The following is a 17,308-nucleotide window of genomic DNA, read 5'->3' on the forward strand; positions in this document are numbered from 1 at the left end:
GATCCAGAGCCTGGATCCTTAGGGGCTAGCGGAACAGCAGAACAGTCATCCAGGTAACCCATGAGAGAAGGTAGTTCTCCCTGAAGACCCCTGATTCCCACCCCCACTCACCGGTCACGGCCACGGCGGACACGGGGCCCTTGCGCTGCCCCCTGTGCAGGCCGTACAGGTGCAGCTTGTACTTGCGCCCCGGCTCCAGGCCCCCGATGGTGACCTCGCTCTCGTCACCCCTGACACGCACCACATGCGGCCGCCCGTCCCCGTCCTTGTACTGTACAGTGAAGGCGTCGAAGTGGCCCTGGGGGACCGTCCAGGAGAGGCTCAGCGAGTCTGGGGAGGATCCCGTGACCGTCAGCTCCCCCAGGAGGGGCTCCTTGGGGGGCTCTGGGGCCTCCGTGCTGGGTTCTGTGGGGCTGGGCGTCTCCTCCACCTCGGTGGGGCTTGGGGTCTCTTCCTCAGAAGCTGAGAAGGAGAGACACAGAGAAGGTGAGGCTGGATCCCCAGGAGATGTCCTCAGGTCTTGGGAGAAGGGTGGAGAAGCTGTGATCATGTGTGGGGGTCCGCACATTCAGCTCAGAGACGCCCATCCTTAGAGCTGGGTGGGCTTGCTCAGCTGACATCTCACAAACATGCCAGGGAGCCTTCGGGGTCAGCTGTGGGGAGTCCTGGACAGCCACCAGCACAGCTCATGGAGGCCCTTCTCTGCATGGGAGGACCCCTCGGGCCTCAGGGAGCCCCGCAGGTGTGGGGAGGCACAAAGGGCGTCATGGCTCAGCCTCGAGCAGAGGGGCCTCCTGCACCCCACTCCCCCATCACCTGAGAGAGGGAGATCCTCCCGCTGGCCCCACCCCCAGGCTCCCACCACCCACTCACTTGTCACCCCAATGGCAGAGACCGGGCCCACACGCTGGCCACCGTGGAAGCCATACAGGTTCATCTTGTACTTGTGGTCTGGCTGCAGGCCTGAGACGGTGACCCCATCCTCATACCCCGGGACGCGCACCGCCTTGGGCTGCCCGTCCCCGTTCTTGTACTGGACCAGGAAATGGTCAAACTGGCCCTCGGGCACAGTCCAGGAGAGGTGCAGGGAGTCAGGAGTGGCATCTGTCACAGCCAGCTCCCCTAGCTGGGGCTTGATGGGAGGCTGGGGAGTTGTGGTGGGTGGGTCTGTCGGGACTGACATTTCGTGGTCCTTTCCTGGGAATGAATCAGGAGACAAAGAGAATGTTGGACGTGCCTGGTGGGTCCCCTTCTGGTAAAGGATACTTAGATTTCTCCCAGACACACCAAGGCCCTGCAGCTAGGATGCCAGCTCCTCAGGTTAAGACACCATCTCCCTGGCCTGAATGTTCGGTTACCAAGGGACAGAGCACACTCTCGTGGTGACATCATGATGGGAGGCTGGGACTGCCACGGTGCTCCACATGTGTGGGCGCTGAGCCCCTGGGAGCCGCACAGCAAGTCTGCACAGAGGGACAGAAGTCAGGCTTCCTAACCCTGCCCAGCATACCAGACAGGTCACATCAGGAGGGACATCTACTCAGGTTTGGAAATTCTACTTCGTATTTTCCTTTATTCCTCCTCTGGTTTAGAAGTCTTCTAAGCATTTTTTAGGGGCAGATTTAGAGTTCACAGTGGAGGCCAAAGAGATGAGACACGAGGTCGTCTTTGCACCTGGGTGGTTTTGGATCTTGTATTTGCTCTCTCTGTAATTCACGGCGCAAATGACTCATCACACCCCCAGCTTTTCTTTCAGCTTTTCTGTTCCTTAATCGCTGAATTACGAAATCATCTTGTTTTCTCTCTGTTCTGTTTGGGAACTGGGTCTTAAGCATCAAAGGGGAATAGCTCCAAGAGAACTTAACAAAAGCAATGGACGGCCCTGTTAACAAGTAGCGAATGAAGGGAACGTGCCTTGTGAAGTCGCACATACAACTTATACTAACCAGTGAAACGACAGCATCTGTGGCAGCAGGAGTTGGTGTTCATTTAGCATAAATCGGGGTCAGTCTGGGTTGGGAAACGCATACAATTTTACCCATTGAAATCAATGGTAATTATGAGAATTCATCCTAAGACTTTTTAGAAACTAATTTTCTTCCTCTTCCTTCTTCACAGATGAAGGAAGGGAGGCACAGAGAGGTTGATTGACCCTCTTCGGGTCACACAGCTTGAATGGGCTGAGGCTCAACCCCAGGTCTGTTTGAGTCTGTTATTTCCCTGGTACCCTGCCTCTTCAAGGACCAAAAAGCCTGTGTGTGGGGGCGCCTGGCTGGCTCATTCAGTAGAGATCATGTGGCTCTTGATCTCAGGGTTGTGAGTTCCAGCCCCATGTTGGGTGTAGACATTAATTTAAAAAAAATTTAAAAAGCCTACGTGTAAAGGGTAAGATGGCTGGGGCAACACCAAAGGCTTGGCGTAAAGACACGAGCAGAACCATTCTCAGGAGCTTGGGAGGCTCAGTCTCAGGGACAGTGGGACAAAAACACCTGAATATCAACATGAAAGAGAAACTGAGTCCAGCTAGGGCAGGGCCCAGTGTCCTACTGTATACTCACCAGTTAAACCGACAGCAGAGACCGGGCCCACACGCTGGCCACCGTGGAAGCCATACAGGTTCATCTTGTACTTGCGGCCGGGCTCCAGGCCTGAGATGGTGACCTGGTCCTCATTCCCTGGCACTCTCACAACCTTGGGCTGCCCATCCCCGTTCTTGTACTGGACCAGGAAATGGTCAAATTGGCCTTCAGGGACAGTCCAGGACAGGTGCAGGGAGTCAGGGGTGGCATCGGTCACAGTCAGCTCTCCCAAGTGCGGCTTCGGAAGAGTGTTGGTAGGGGGCTCCCCTTCGGGGTCTGGGAATAGATGCAAACAGAACCTTTCCTATTGGTAGAAGAAGTAGTTGAGTCCCTGGCTCTCCTGGATTCAGACCAGAAGGTGGGCCAGCTCTGTAGGCCTAACTTAAGATCCATTTCTGCTTATCATCACTCTTTTTGTGGTCCTTCATGGCCTGTCAAACTTACCAGGAAGCCTCCTACCCCAGGGCCTTTGCACTGACTATTCCCTTTGTGTAATGTTCTGACCCTGGATGTCTGCATGGCTCACGTCCACACTTCCTTTAAGTCTTTGTTCCAATGTCACATCTTCAGGGCCAATCGTGACCACCCTATCTAAAATTCCAATTCTCCCAATTGCAATGTTTTCTCCTTTTTTTGGACCTGATCCCAGCAACAAATTAGAAAACAACACTTATGAGACAACCAGGAAACTAACATTACCTACACACTTAATGATATTAATGAACGGCTGTTCATTTTTAAAGGTAAAATAATGGTGTTGTGGCTATTTTTAAATACTTTTTTTTTTTTTTTTAAGGGAGAGAGTGCTTGCATGAGTTGAGGAGGCACAGAGAAGAAATCTTAGGCAGGCTCCACGCCCAGCACAAAGCCCGATACAGAGCTCGATCTCATGACCTGAGCCGAAATCCAGGGTTGGAAGCTTAACTGACTGAGCCACCCAGGCGCCCCTTAAATAGTCTTTTTAAAAAGAGCACTACACATAAATGTGAAGCCATGGAGTACAGGATGAAGTACAGAGCATCTGGGGTGAGTTTACCCACATCGCAACCATACAGCCCTACAACGGAATACTATCTGGATGCAAAGGGATGAAGTTCTGCTGCACGTTACAGCATGCATGAACCCCGAAAACGAGTGTGACGAAAGAAGCCGGGCACAGAAGAACACGTATTCTATGATACTATCTATCTGATCAGTCTAGAAAAGGCAACTCTACAGAGATAGAGTACTAAAATTAGATGGTGTTAGAGTTCGACACAGAAAGTTCTAAAATTAGACAGTGCCGATGCTTGCACAGCTCTGTAAATAGACTAAAAATCATTAGGTTGCATACTTCAAGCAGGTGAATTTTATGGTATGTAAACTACAGCTCAACAAGCTGTTCGTTAAAAACACATCCAGTGCGGGGAGGGCGGGAAGAGAGTGAGCTGAGGATGAGCCAGACTGGCCAGGAACTAATATTAGTCTGCAGCAGGGCAATGGACATAAGGGAGCTCACGATGCTATTCTTTCTCTTTGTGTGTAAGGTTGAATCTTACATAATAAATATCTGATGATTGAATGAAGAGTTCATGGCATTTGCCCCAACCACAAAAACAAGATCTTTGCAGAGTTCCTGGTAAAGCGGAAAGCCGAAAATGGGTCAGTGTATCCCTGCCTCAGAGGCTTCCAAACAAGGGCCTCTCTGGCACACTCCTGGCCCTCGAGCTTCCGGACCACCTCATGCCGATGCTGACATGTTACTGGACGAAGGGTGCGTTAGGCGAGGTTTTAGGAGCTTGGATCTCCAATGGAGGACACCCAGAAGGCGCCACCAATGAGATCTTACCCAACCCAGCCTGAAGGCTCCGGCCCCACTCACCGGTCACGGTCACCGCCACGGCGGACACGGGGCCCTTGCGCTGCCCCTTGTGCAGGCCGTACAGGTGCATCTTGTACTTGCGCCCCGGCTCCAGGCCCCCGATGGTGACCTCGCTCTCGTCACCCCTGACACGCACCACCTGCGGCCGCCCGTCCCCGTCCTTGTACTGCACAGTGAAGGCGTCGAAGTGGCCCTGGGGGACCGTCCAGGAGAGGCTCAGCGAGTCTGGGGAGGATCCCGTGACCGTCAGCTCCCCCAGGAGGGGCTCCTCGGGGGGCTCTGGGGCCTCTGTGCTGGGTTCTGTGGGGCTGGGCGTCTCCTCCACCTCGGTGGGGCTTGGGGTCTCTTCCTCAGAAGCTGAGAAGGAGAGACACAGAGAAGGTGAGGCCAGATCCCCAGGAGATGTCCTCAGGTCTTGGGAAGGATGGAGAAGCTGTGATCATGTCTGGGGGCCCCCACATTCAGCTCAGAGACGCCCATCCTTGGAGCTGGGTGGGCTTGCTCAGCTGACATCTCACAAACATGCCAGGGAGCCTTCGGGGTCAGCTGTGGGGAGTCCTGGACAGCCACCAGCACAGCTCATGGAGGCCCTTCTCTGCATGGGAGGACCCCTCGGGCCTCAGGGAGCCCCGCAGGTGTGGGGAGGCACAAAGGGCGTCATGGCTCAGCCTCGAGCAGAGGGGCCTCCTGCACCCCACTCCCCCATCACCTGAGAGAGGGAGATCCTTCCGCTGGCCCCAACCCCAGGCTCCCACCACCCACTCACCTGTCACCCCAATGGCAGAGACCGGGCCCACACGCTGGCCACCGTGGAAGCCATACAGGTTCATCTTGTACTTGTGGTCTGGCTGCAGGCCTGAGACGGTGACCCCATCCTCATACCCCGGGACGCGCACCGCCTTGGGCTGCCCGTCCCCGTTCTTGTACTGGACCAGGAAGTGGTCAAACTGGCCCTCGGGCACAGTCCAGGAGAGGTGCAGGGAGTCGGGAGTGGCGTCTGTCACGGCCAGCTCCCCCAGCCGGGGCTTGATGGGAGGCTCAGGGGCCACGGTGGATGGGGCTTCGGTGGTCATAGCTTCGTATTCTGAAGTGGACAGGGACATATGGGGACAAATGAGGACATGCAGGTCAGCATAGAAGGCGTGTCTTACAAAAATAAGATAGTAAGGAGCAGACTGTCACCTTCCCCGTCCATCAGTGCCAGCCTTCTCGGGCCCAGAGCCTCCTCATCTCACCCCTCCCCACACCCGCCCCCTCTCCCGCTCTCTTCAGCACCCACCTCCCCTGCACACTGTGCCCTAGGCCTCCCTCCACTGGGGTCTCCTTGGCATCTCACTCCCCCTGGCTCCTGTCTTTGCTCCCAAACAGCTCAGAACTCCCTTCCCCAGCCAGAAACCTGGAGTCTTCCTGGATCTGTTCCTGCCCCAGCTGCCATCAGACTCCGAGTGTCCCCCAAGTTCCCCCTGGGTTCCCCGCATGGGCAGCCCTACCAGCCTGGCTTGGGCCCCACCCCAGCCCCATCGCCTCTCACCTGGGTCCCCGTGTCCCCCGGGCTCCCTGCCTCCCTGCCCCTTCCGATCCTCACAGGGGCCAGGATGACCTCTCACTGCACATGTGATGGCGTCGGCCTTAGCTTCGCCGTGCAACAAGCCTCTCCATCCCCGGACGAGCCCCTGGCTTCGGAGCTGCTCCTGCTGCTCCATCGCCACCTCGAGACTCTCTCCCCCACTTGGGGATCTCACACAGGATCCTCCCAGTCCCTCTCACGGGCCGCGATGCGCCTAGTTTCCAGCCTTGGCACCAGCCGTGACGTGGATCTGACTCTAAGGCTGTCACCAAGCGAATGCCTGCCCAACCTCAGGAGTATGCTGTCCCGTGGACACCCGTGGGCAGGCTGCCTTAGCCATGCTGCCCAGTCTTGGCCTGGCCCCGGGGCTTCCTGTCACACGCACACGCCCCTTTGCCTGATTGCTGGTTCACAGCCTGTCCCCCACCCCCGCCCGGGAGCCCCATCTCGATAGGCACGTATCTCTCTGCCACGATCAGGCTCACGCAGTGAACGCCCACAGCGCTTGGCTCGGGGCACCCAATCTTGTCGGCCCACGGGAATCAGGAGTCTGACAGCACCCAAACCATGAGGCCTGGAGGTGTTCGGTCAGGACGCTACATCCTAAACCCCCCGTCTTCTCCCCCAGTCTCCAGGGACCACAGGGGGGCAAAGCCTCTGGGAGGAATCAGGGACGCCAGTACAACTCTCTCCAACAAATACTAAGAACGTGTTCAATTCCTTTGTCGTCAGGAGCTCTGCTACTCAAAGTGTGGTCCTTGGACAGCAGCACCAGCATCCCGTCAGGAATATAGAATCTCTGGCCCCAGCCCAAGCCTGTGGCACCAAAATCTGCCCTTTACCAAGGTCCTCAGGCCGTCTGACGTGCAAAAGAAGACGTGCTGCCAGCATGTGTGTTTTCATGCCCGGGGTCATAAGGGACAGTCCTGTAGGGCCTGCTTTCCCCCGGGGCCCCGCCCCTACTCACCGGTCACGGCTACGGCGGACACGGGGCCTTCGCGCTGCCCCCTGTGCAGGCCATACAGGTTCATCCTGTACTTGCGCCCCGGCTCCAGGCCCCCGATGGTGACCTCGCTCTCGTCACCCCTGACACGCACCACCTGCGGCCGCCCGTCCCCGTCCTTGTACTGCACAGTGAAGGAGTCGAAGTGGCCCTGGGGGACCGTCCAGGAGAGGCTCAGTGAGTCTGGGGAGGATCCCGTGACCGTCAGCTCCCCCAGGAGGGGCTCCTCGGGGGGCTCTGGGGCCTCCGTGCTGGGTTCTGTGGGGCTGGGCGTCTCCTCCACCTCGGTGGGGCTTGGGGTCTCTTCCTCAGAAGCTGAGAAGGAGAGACACAGAGAAGGTGAGGCTGGATCCCCAGGAGATGTCCTCAGGTCTTGGGAAGGATGGAGAAGCTGTGATCATGTGTGGGGGCCCCCACATTCAGCTCAGAGACGCCCATCCTTGGAGCTGGGTGGGCTTGCTCAGCTGACATCTCACAAACATGCCAGGGAGCCTTCGGGGTCAGCTGTGGGGAGTCCTGGACAGCCACCAGCACAGCTCATGGAGGCCCTTCTCTGCATGGGAGGACCCCTCGGGCCTCAGGGAGCCCCGCAGGTGTGGGGAGGCACAACGGGCGTCATGGCTCAGCCTCGAGCAGAGGGGCCTCCTGCACCCCACTCCCCCATCACCTGAGAGAGGGAGATCCTCCCGCTGGCCCCACCCCCAGGCTCCCACCACCCACTCACCTGTCACCCCAATGGCAGAGACCGGGCCCACACGCTGGCCACCGTGGAAGCCATACAGGTTCATCTTGTACTTGTGGTCTGGCTGCAGGCCTGAGACGGTGACCCCATCCTCATACCCCGGGACGCGCACCGCCTTGGGCTGCCCGTCCCCGTTCTTGTACTGGACCAGGAAGTGGTCAAACTGGCCCTCGGGCACAGTCCAGGAGAGGTGCAGAGAGCCGGGAGTGGCGTCTGTCACGGCCAGCTCCCCCAGCCGGGGCTTGATGGGAGGCTCAGGGGCCACGGTGGATGGGGCTTCGGTGGTCATAGCTTCGTATTCTGAAGTGGACAGGGACATATGGGGACAAATGAGGACATGCAGGTCAGCATAGAAGGCGTGTCTTACAAAAATAAGATAGTAAGGAGCAGACTGTCACCTTCCCCGTCCATCAATGCCAGCCTTCTCGGGCCCAGAGCCTCCTCATCTCACCCCTCCCCACACCCGCCCCCTCTCCCGCTCTCTTCAGCACCCACCTCCCCTGCACACTGTGCCCTAGGCCTCCCTCCACTGGGGTCTCCTTGGCATCTCACTCCCCCTGGCTCCTGTCTTTGCTCCCAAACAGCTCAGAACTCCCTTCCCCAGCCAGAAACCTGGAGTCTTCCTGGATCTGTTCCTGCCCCAGCTGCCATCAGACTCCGAGTGTCCCCCAAGTTCCTCCTGGGTCCCCCGCACGGGCAGCCCCACCAGCCTGGCTTGGGCCCCACCCCAGCCCCATCGCCTCTCACCTGGGTCCCCGTGTCCCCCCGGGCTCCCTGCCTCCCTGCCCCTTCCGATCCTCACAGAGGCCAGGATGACCTCTCACTGCACATGTGATGGCAACGGCCTTAGCTTCGCCGTGCAACAAGCCTCTCCATCCCCGGACGAGCCCCTGGCTTCGGAGCTGCTCCTGCTGCTCCATCGCCACCTCGAGACTCTCTCCCCCACTTGGGGATCTCACACAGGATCCTCCCAGTCCCTTTCACGGGCCGCAATGCGCCTAGTTTCCAGCCTTGGCACCAGCCGTGACGTGGATCTGACTCTAAGGCTGTCACCAAGCGAATGCCTGCCCAACCTCAGGAGTCTGCTGTCCCGTGGACACCCGTGGGCAGGCTGCCTTAGCCATGCTGCCCAGTCTTGGCCTGGCCCCGGGGCTTCCTGTCACATGCACACGCCCCTTTGCCTGATTGCTGGTTCACAGCCTGTCCCCCACCCCCGCCCGGGAGCCCCATCTCGATAGGCACATATCTCTCTGCCACGATCAGGCTCACGCAGTGAACGCCCACAGCGCTTGGCTCGGGGCACCCAATCTTGTCGGCCCACGGGAATCAGGAGTCTGACAGCACCCAAACCATGAGGCCTGGAGGTGTTCGGTCAGGACGCTACATCCTGAACCCCCCGTCTTCTCCCCCAGCCTCCAGGGACCACAGGGGGGCAAAGCCTCTGGGAGGAATCAGGGACGCCAGTACAACTCTCTCCAACAAATACTAAGAACGTGTTCAATTCTTTTGTTGTCAGGAGCTCTGCTACTCAAAGTGTGGTCCTTGGACCAGCAGCACCAGCATCCCGTCAGGAATATAGAATCTCTGGCCCCAGCCCAAGCCTGTGGCACCAAAATCTGCCCTTTACCAAGATTCTCAGGCCGTCTGACGTGCAAAGGAAGACGTGCTGCCAGCATGTGTGTTTCCATGCCCGGGGTCATAAGGGACAGTCCTGTAGGGCCTGCTTTCCCCCGGGGCCCTGCCCCTACTCACCGGTCACGGCTACGGCGGACACGGGGCCTTCGCGCTGCCCCCTGTGCAGGCCATACAGGTTCATCTTGTATTTGCGCCCCGGCTCCAGGCCCCCGATGGTGACCTCGCTCTCGTCACCCCTGACACGCACCACCTGCGGCCGCCCGTCCCCGTCCTTGTACTGCACAGTGAAGGCGTCGAAGTGGCCCTGGGGGACCGTCCAGGAGAGGCTCAGCGAGTCTGGGGAGGATCCCGTGACCGTCAGCTCCCCCAGGAGGGGCTCCTCGGGGGGCTCTGGGGCCTCTGTGCTGGGTTCTGTGGGGCTGGGCGTCTCCTCCACCTCGGTGGGGCTTGGGGTCTCTTCCTCAGAAGCTGAGAAGGAGAGACACAGAGAAGGTGAGGCTGGATCCCCAGGAGATGTCCTCAGGTCTTGGGAGAAGGGTGGAGAAGCTGTGATCATGTGTGGGGGTCTGCACATTCAGCTCAGAGACGCCCATCCTTGGAGCTGGGTGGGCTTGCTCAGCTGACATCTCACAAACATGCCAGGGAGCCTTCGGGGTCAGCTGTGGGGAGTCCTGGACAGCCACCAGCACAGCTCATGGAGGCCCTTCTCTGCATGGGAGGACCCCTCGGGCCTCAGGGAGCCCCGCAGGTGTGGGGAGGCACAAAGGGCGTCATGGCTCAGCCTCGAGCAGAGGGGCCTCCTGCACCCCACTCCCCCATCACCTGAGAGAGAGAGATCCTTCCGCTGGCCCCACCCCCAGGCCCCCACCACCCACTCACCTGTCACCCCAGTGGCAGAGACCGGGCCCACACGCTGGCCACCGTGGAAGCCATACAGGTTCATCTTGTACTTGTGGTCTGGCTGCAGGCCTGAGATGGTGACCCCATCCTCATACCCCGGGACGCGCACCGCCTTGGGCTGCCCGTCCCCGTTCTTGTACTGGACCAGGAAGTGGTCAAACTGGCCCTCGGGCACAGTCCAGGAGAGGTGCAGGGAGTCAGGAGTGGTGTCAGTCACAGCCAGCTCCCCTAGCCGGGGCTTGATGGGAGGCTCTGAGGGTTCGTCTTCCTCTTCCCTTGGGACTGAACAGAGAGATATGAGAGAGAGAGAGTAGGACCTGAGAGAGGGGCAGGGTGACCATGAGGACTCGCTCTCCTCTGGGCTCTCACAGCTACTTGGAGGAAGCAGATATGGTGGAGTTCTCCTTGCTCACCTGTCAGAGCCTCGATGTGGGCAGGACCCACTCGCTGCTGGCCATGGAAACCATACAGGTTCACTAGGTATCTGTGCTCAGATTCCAGGCCAGAGAGAATGACGTCATTCCGGTCACCATCTATCCTGAGTACTTGGAGTTGCCCACCTTGGTCTGTGTAGTGGACCTCGAAGGAGTCAAAATCGCCCTCAGTCTCAGTCCAGGAGAGATGCAAGGTGTCTGGTGTGGCTTCCTCCACAGTCACCTCCCCTAGGCGGGGTTCAGGCCCTGGAGGACTTGGGGCCTCAGCTTTGACAGGTTCTCTGGGGGCTGGTTCAGAGAGACAGGTAGAGATGGGTGCCTGGGCTGTCTGCACGAGGCTCTCCAAGGAGAGGGAAGGAGGGGAGGAGGTGAAGGCTAGAGGTCAGTAATAAAACGGACCAACTATGGAAAGGGGATGAACCCCCACAGCATTATGCCCAGTGTTAGAAACCAAGCACTGAGTATGTATTGTACGATCCTGCTGAGTGAGAGGCTTACAAAGGCAAAACTGTAAGGAGAGAAAGGAATTAGTGGCTAACAGGCTGGGATTGGGGGAACCGACTGCAAAGGGGCACGGGGAAATGGTTCTGGAGTCAATGGGAATGTTTTATATCTCCATTGTGGTAATGGTTTCATGACTTACATATTTACCAAAACTCATTGTTCACATAAAATTGTATGTGAATTATGCCTCAATAAGGCTATCCCTTCCCCTAAAAGAAGGGAAAGAGGAAGCTCAGAAATCCCCTGGCTCCGTCAGACCAGGAGAGCTGAAGCCGGAAGGAGGGGCGGCGCATTGCGGCCTCAGCCTCACTCACCAGTCAAGGCGATGGCAGAGATGGGACCCACACGCTTGCCCTGGTGCAGCCCATAGAGCAGCAGCTTATACCTGCGGGCCGGGTCCAGGCCCGAGACGCTGACCTCCCTGAGGCTGCCCTCCACGGGGACCATCTGCGGCTGCCCGTTCCTGTCCTTGTACTGGACCACGAAGGAGTCAAACTGGCCCTCGGGGACTGTCCATGCGAGGCTCACAGAGTCTGGTGTCACGCTGGTCACCTGTAGCTCCTCCCCGAGACGGGGCTTTGGGGGCTGCTTTGTTATAGCACCGTGCACACCACTCCAGGACTCTGAGATGGAGACAGAGGGGGGCGGCCAAGCTGTTTCTGGTAGCCTGTGAGACCTCCAAGGGCAGGGCTGAGAGGTCTAGGGACAGGGCTTTGCCATGACTGAGTCCTACAGGGCTAGTGCTATGGGGCTGTGTGAGGAGAATAAGGATGGTGATGGCAGCCAGCACAAATGACCACCTGCGTCCCTGGCCCGGCTGGGTGCTGCCCCATCCCGGGGGAGCTCCAGGAGCAGAGCCTGGCCATGCGGGGATGCTCTCACCTGTGGTGCCTTCAGCGGTGAGGGGGCCATGGCGCTTCTTGCCCAGGAGCCCATAAAGGAGGAATCTGTACTTGTGGCCAGTGTCCAGAGGGGTGACGGTGACCGAGCGCTCGTGGCCCTCCACAGGCACCACCCGGGGCCCATCCCTGTCCTTGAACTGGACCACAAAGGAGTCAAAGTGGCCCTCAGGCACTGTCCAGGAGAGGCGCAGTGAGTCCAGGGTGGGATCTGTCACCCATAGCTCCCCAAGGCGGGGTGGGGCCCCAAGGCTGGCGTCACCTTGGGCAGCTGACAGAGAGGAAAGATTGTGTTTACTTTTTTCCAGAATGACTCTTTGACTGCTTCCCGCTAGAGTTGGAAAAACCCAGGACTGCCCAAATGATCAGTGCTTCCCCAAAATATTTCCTTCACCCTCCCATCTCTGCCATCATCCCCAACTGGCCCATGCCTCCCTGCACTTAGCCAATGGAACATCTCTGGGGAAAAAAAGAATCCCTAGCTTCCTGCTTATCTTATTCCTCCTGCCGTTCACACCCTTCCCACCTATTAGAGACTATTTTCCTATCAGGGTGCAGCTTGGTTTACTTATTTCCTTCCACCAAGGAGCCTACCCTTTGTGATTTGTCTGGCCCCTAGGGAAATCTAAGGGTCCTGGGGACATCGGAGGGGGTACAGATGATGAGTGTAGACAGTAGATGAGAAAGCAGGATGTGATGATAGAGGTGGCCCTCATAGGGTCTAGTGGAGGAGCGGGGGCTGCCTACTTGGTGCGGGAGAGAAGGAGGGCAGCTCACATGGAGAAAGGATCTGGTGTCTGCCCCAAAGCCATCCTGAGGCCTGAGAAGGAGCTGGCCTGCTGCCTTCTTGGCCAGGGAGGACGCTGACAGCATTGTTATTGCTGGAGTTTTCTGGCATCAGGGCGTCCCCAGGGGCAGGGGAGGGCCTGGACTGAAACCCAGGAAAGGGGCACAGCTGGGCTGGGCCCGAATGGGCCTAGCTGGGCAGCCAGCCCTGGGCTCCTCTGCTTCCCAGTTTCTGAGGCTCCGGGAAGAGGGCACAGGAGGAAAGGGGCCCTCTGGGGGAGGCAGAGAGGGGACCTGATGGGCCTGAGCCAGTAGAATAAGAGAGTGGGTGATGGCAAAACTCTCAGGAGGTAAGGGCTGCACAAGGCTGAGGGCTACAAGGCCCAGGCAGGCAGAAAGGGCTCCTGACTCCCTTCGCTCTCCTCCAGAACCCCCAGTTTCCCATGTTCCACCTTCCAGGAAGGGTCCTGAAGGGGCTTCCCCCATTCAACAGCAGTGGAAATTATGAGAAGAGAGGAAAAGTCAGCAGGGGACACAGACCCAGGACCTGGCCCTGTTTTTCTGGTTCTCATCTGCCTTGAACCGGGGTAGGCAGTGTGGCTTTTCAAGCAAAACAGAAGAGGTGAGCACAGGGAAGACCAGCAAAAGGAAAGAGACTAGACAGTGTGAAGAAAGGTAGGCAGGGTGCTGGGGGTTTGGGGGGCTCTCACCTGTCTTTGCCTCCACAGAGACTGGGCTGCGTCTCTTCCCATCCTGAAGCCCGTAGAGCAAGAACTTGTACTTCCTGCTGGGCTCCAGGCCAGGGATGGTGACCCCACGCTGGTCTGTGGGCACGGGCACCACCCGGGGCTGCCCGTCCCTGTCCTTGTACTGGACCACGAAGGAGTCGAATTCACCCTCGAGGACCGTCCAGGAGAGCGTCACGGAGTCAGGGGTCAGGTCCGTCACTGTCAGCTCCCCCAGCCGTGGCTCCTGGGGGGACTCCGTAGCTGGGGCCGGGGGGAGGGGAGCTAGGACCCAGGAAAACATAGAACATGGTGGAGAATCCCCCACCCTGATGGGCTCCTGCGCTCCCAGGGCCTCAAGGGGGTCCTTGAACTGAGACACAGTCACAACTCTATTTTCCCTGACCTCTAACTGAAATGTAGCATTTCCTCTGGTGCTCAGTATAGGCACCAGTCACTGCATACCTGGGACTGTTTTCATGTCACCTAGAATGACTGCACAGACTTCAAAATACCGTTCACACTCATCCCTACTTCTAAATGTGGGTAGGTTATGACACATGCCCCTAAGTCTCATTATTTAATGAACTCATGAAGAAGTTCCTGTAAATCATAAATTTGAATTAAAAATATTTTGGTAATTGAATATCAATATAATTGGTTTCCTCTGTAACCCTATGCATTTATGTTATAGATTTTAAAGCTCTGAGAAGGGTCCATGGGTTTCATCAGGCACCGTGGCAGAAAAATGGCGGCAACCTGTCCCCAGGGACCCAAAAGCAAGGGCCACTTCCAGCGGAAAGGAAGGATACAGCACTCAGGGCACTAAGGGCCTCGGAGAAGAGATTCAAGGGCTGTGTATCATTTAAGTCTAACAAAAAGGAACATCAGGGGGAGGTGGCAGCCGTGGCCAAGTCACAGCAGGGTTTTGAGAGAAAGGAAGGGAACAGCTGTGGACAATCAGTGGAGACAGACAGAGTCAGATTAAGGTCAGATGGAAGCAAGACATTCCTGCCTGAGGGAGAGGGCAGAATGGAGAGGGACTGGAGGGCAGGGAAGGTTCTAGCCTGGGGAAGAAGCCAAGGGGTCAGACTGCAGTGCCTGTGACCTCAGGAAAGACATGGAGGCCATGGAGGCAGGACCTGAGAGAGGGTTTGTGGGATGAGGGGATTCTGGGTAACCAGGGATGGGAACTGCCTCACCCCTGCTCACTCACCGGTCACGGCTACCACAGAGAGGGGGCCCACACGCTGCCCATCATGTAGCCCATAGAAGTTCATCTTGTGTTTGCGTGCAGGCTCCAGGCCGGCGATGGTGACCTCACGCTGGTCCGCGGCCACAGGCACCACCTGGGGCTGCCCATCCCTGTCCTTGTACTGGACCATGAAGGAGTCAAACTGGCCCTCAGGGACCGTCCATGCGAGGCCCACAGAGTTGGGGGTCACATCTGTCACTGTCAGCTCTCCCAGGCGTGGCTCCAGGGGGGGCTCTGTGGCTGGAGTCTCTTCTGGTTGTGGAGCTAAGACAGAGAGGGTGGGAGGCCGTTAGGAAAAGCTCCTCTTTCCCTTGTTAGTAATTACATCTGTCGTTTCTGTGGTGCCCACAAGGTGGTTCTGATGTAAAACTACACTGACTGGCAACATCTGTCTGGACACAACGCCTCACTAAGTCCCCGCCAGGACCTGGGGCCATGCTGGCGTTGGGGAGGGGTGTCACTGAGACCCTGGGAAAGCGGCTGAACTTCCATCTGTAGGTCAGTGGCTCCAAGTCCCCTCTCCCAGGACCCACAGACTCATGCTTGCCTGGCACCTTTCTTGGTTGCCTGGTCTGTGTCAAACTCATGAAGTCCAAAACCAAGCTCAGGGACTCCCCCCCACACCTGCTCCTTCACGGCCTCCCCACCTCAGTAAAGCCACCGCTTCATCCTGGGTGTTTCCCTGAGTCCCCTCATACCCTACATCTAGCCCATGAGTAAGGTCTGTTGGCACGACCTTTAGAAGCTGACTTCCCTCGCTAACTCCACTCCCCTGCCGCCATCTCCGAGCACCACCGGCCTCACCCGACTACACGGGTCTCCTCCACCCCCACCCTCCCTCTGATCCATGTTAACGCATTAGTCAGAGCCTGTTCCAGCAATGACTTCCATCTCACACCTGCCCCCCATTCCAAACATTCCTGGCTTGTCCACAGAGGGTCGGGGCACTTCCCTCTGCCCGGGATCTTCTTCCCAAAGGTGCACATGCCTTGTCCCGTCCCTCCTTCAGGTCTTCCCTCAGGGAAGCCCTTTCCCACCTCCTTCCCGCCCATGCACCATCTCACCTGCTGGACTCTGCTTTTCTCCAGGTCTCATCACTGTCACAGACCGTACCACAGACAGATTTGTGAGGTCTGGCATCTGTTTTCCTCTGCTAGAACGTGAGCACCCTGGGGCGGGGGGGGGGGGGGGTGTGTGGCTTTGCCTTGCTCACTGCTGTGCCCCCGGCGCCCAGCACGTAGCCTGTGCTCCACAGCCGGTTATGAAGTTAACAAGTGCTCTGCATGACTTGGCTGGGAAAGGACCAGCTCAGGACCCCGTAGGCCCCACCGCCCCAGAATCAGCTAAGTCAGGGGGCACTCTTCAGTAGTGACCAAACTTGGAAAATAGGTCCCAAAAAGTAAGACAGTGGAGGAGGTGGCTGGGTGGGTGTGGCTCCCAAGAGCCGTTTTCTCTGGCTTCTGTGGGAGGATAAGACCGGCTCTAGACAGACAAAAACCTGTTTTAAAAATGGGCTGTTTGGGAGGCTTCAGAAAGACAGAACTGAGTCTGAGTGGGGAGGGCAGGGATGAAGGCCGCTGAGGGGGGCTAGGAGCGGCCGCCATGTTATCAAGCGTCTGCTAGGTACCAGGAAGCAGGCCTGGCAGTGTTTCATGGTCCTTCTAGGTCCGATCACTCCTGTCGCATTCACTTCCTGCTCCCTTCTGCCCTCTCTGTACTTCTTCCCATGAGGAAAAGAAACTCCCTCACCCTCAAACAAGCCTTATTTTGTGGCTTGGCTTAACTGGAAAAGGTGGAATTATCACCACCCATGAACATGGCGGTCCCCATGTTGCACTTGACATAATCTTTTTCTAATTTAGAAATGTTTCTAACTGGCTGGATACACCTCATCTCTCCTGGCAACGGTAGAGCACGCAGCACGTGCCAGGCACGGCCCCTGGGGCAGCTCAGCAAGTCCGGCTACCCAGCACCTTCCTGCTTTGACAAGGAACATCATGCTTGATCACGAGGCTAAGAACCAGGGAAGCCACAAACAGAACTCGGTCTGTCAAATTCCCAAACTCAATTTTCCTTTACTGCACTGCCTCTGTCAGTGCCCAACACAGTCTGTTTTTCCCTGGGGACCAGGGACAGGGACTCACAAAGCCCAGCGTGGCTGCCTGGGACAGACGGCAGACAGAGGGGCACCGTAAGAGAAACCTTGGCAGCATGTCCGGGCACGGCTCGAGCCTCCACCCTGTTACTTCGGTCTGCAGGACAGTAACTCTTGGGGTGGCTTTCCCCTCTCCCTACTCTCAGTGCTAACTGAAGAACAAAAAGAAAATTAGGAGTAGAAGGTTCTGGAAACTAAGTCAGCCAAGTCACTGTGAGGTTGGGCTTTGTGGAAGTACTGGAACCATGCTCTGAAAACTTGTT

General features: G+C 57.6%; 1 protein-coding gene across 6 annotated transcripts in view; it reads right to left on the reverse strand.

The window, feature by feature from the left end:
* TNXB (tenascin XB) overlaps positions 1 to 17,308 on the reverse strand; it is a 58,574-nt gene that overhangs the window by 14,307 nt on the left and 26,959 nt on the right. For 4 of the 6 annotated variants that reach the window (XM_057305029.1, XM_057305031.1, XM_048225855.2 and 1 more), the window contains 14 exons: positions 14,852 to 15,154; positions 13,621 to 13,920; positions 12,108 to 12,395; positions 11,540 to 11,848; positions 10,701 to 11,009; positions 10,267 to 10,569; positions 9,505 to 9,855; positions 7,735 to 8,052; positions 6,975 to 7,325; positions 5,207 to 5,524; positions 4,441 to 4,797; positions 2,559 to 2,855; positions 874 to 1,197; positions 112 to 462 (listed from right to left, as the gene is read on the reverse strand). In XM_057305029.1, coding sequence (XP_057161012.1) covers positions 112 to 462; positions 874 to 1,197; positions 2,559 to 2,855; positions 4,441 to 4,797; positions 5,207 to 5,524; positions 6,975 to 7,325; positions 7,735 to 8,052; positions 9,505 to 9,855; positions 10,267 to 10,569; positions 10,701 to 11,009; positions 11,540 to 11,848; positions 12,108 to 12,395; positions 13,621 to 13,920; positions 14,852 to 15,154 — 4,479 coding nt within the window. The remainder of the gene's footprint in view (positions 1 to 111; positions 463 to 873; positions 1,198 to 2,558; positions 2,856 to 4,440; positions 4,798 to 5,206; positions 5,525 to 6,974; positions 7,326 to 7,734; positions 8,053 to 9,504; positions 9,856 to 10,266; positions 10,570 to 10,700; positions 11,010 to 11,539; positions 11,849 to 12,107; positions 12,396 to 13,620; positions 13,921 to 14,851; positions 15,155 to 17,308) is intronic. The other 2 variants (XM_057305030.1, XM_057305032.1) reach the window with 2 other exon arrangements.

This window comes from Ursus arctos, unplaced genomic scaffold (genome assembly GCF_023065955.2).
Source record: "Ursus arctos isolate Adak ecotype North America unplaced genomic scaffold, UrsArc2.0 scaffold_31, whole genome shotgun sequence".
Taxonomy (NCBI): domain Eukaryota; kingdom Metazoa; phylum Chordata; class Mammalia; order Carnivora; family Ursidae; genus Ursus; species Ursus arctos.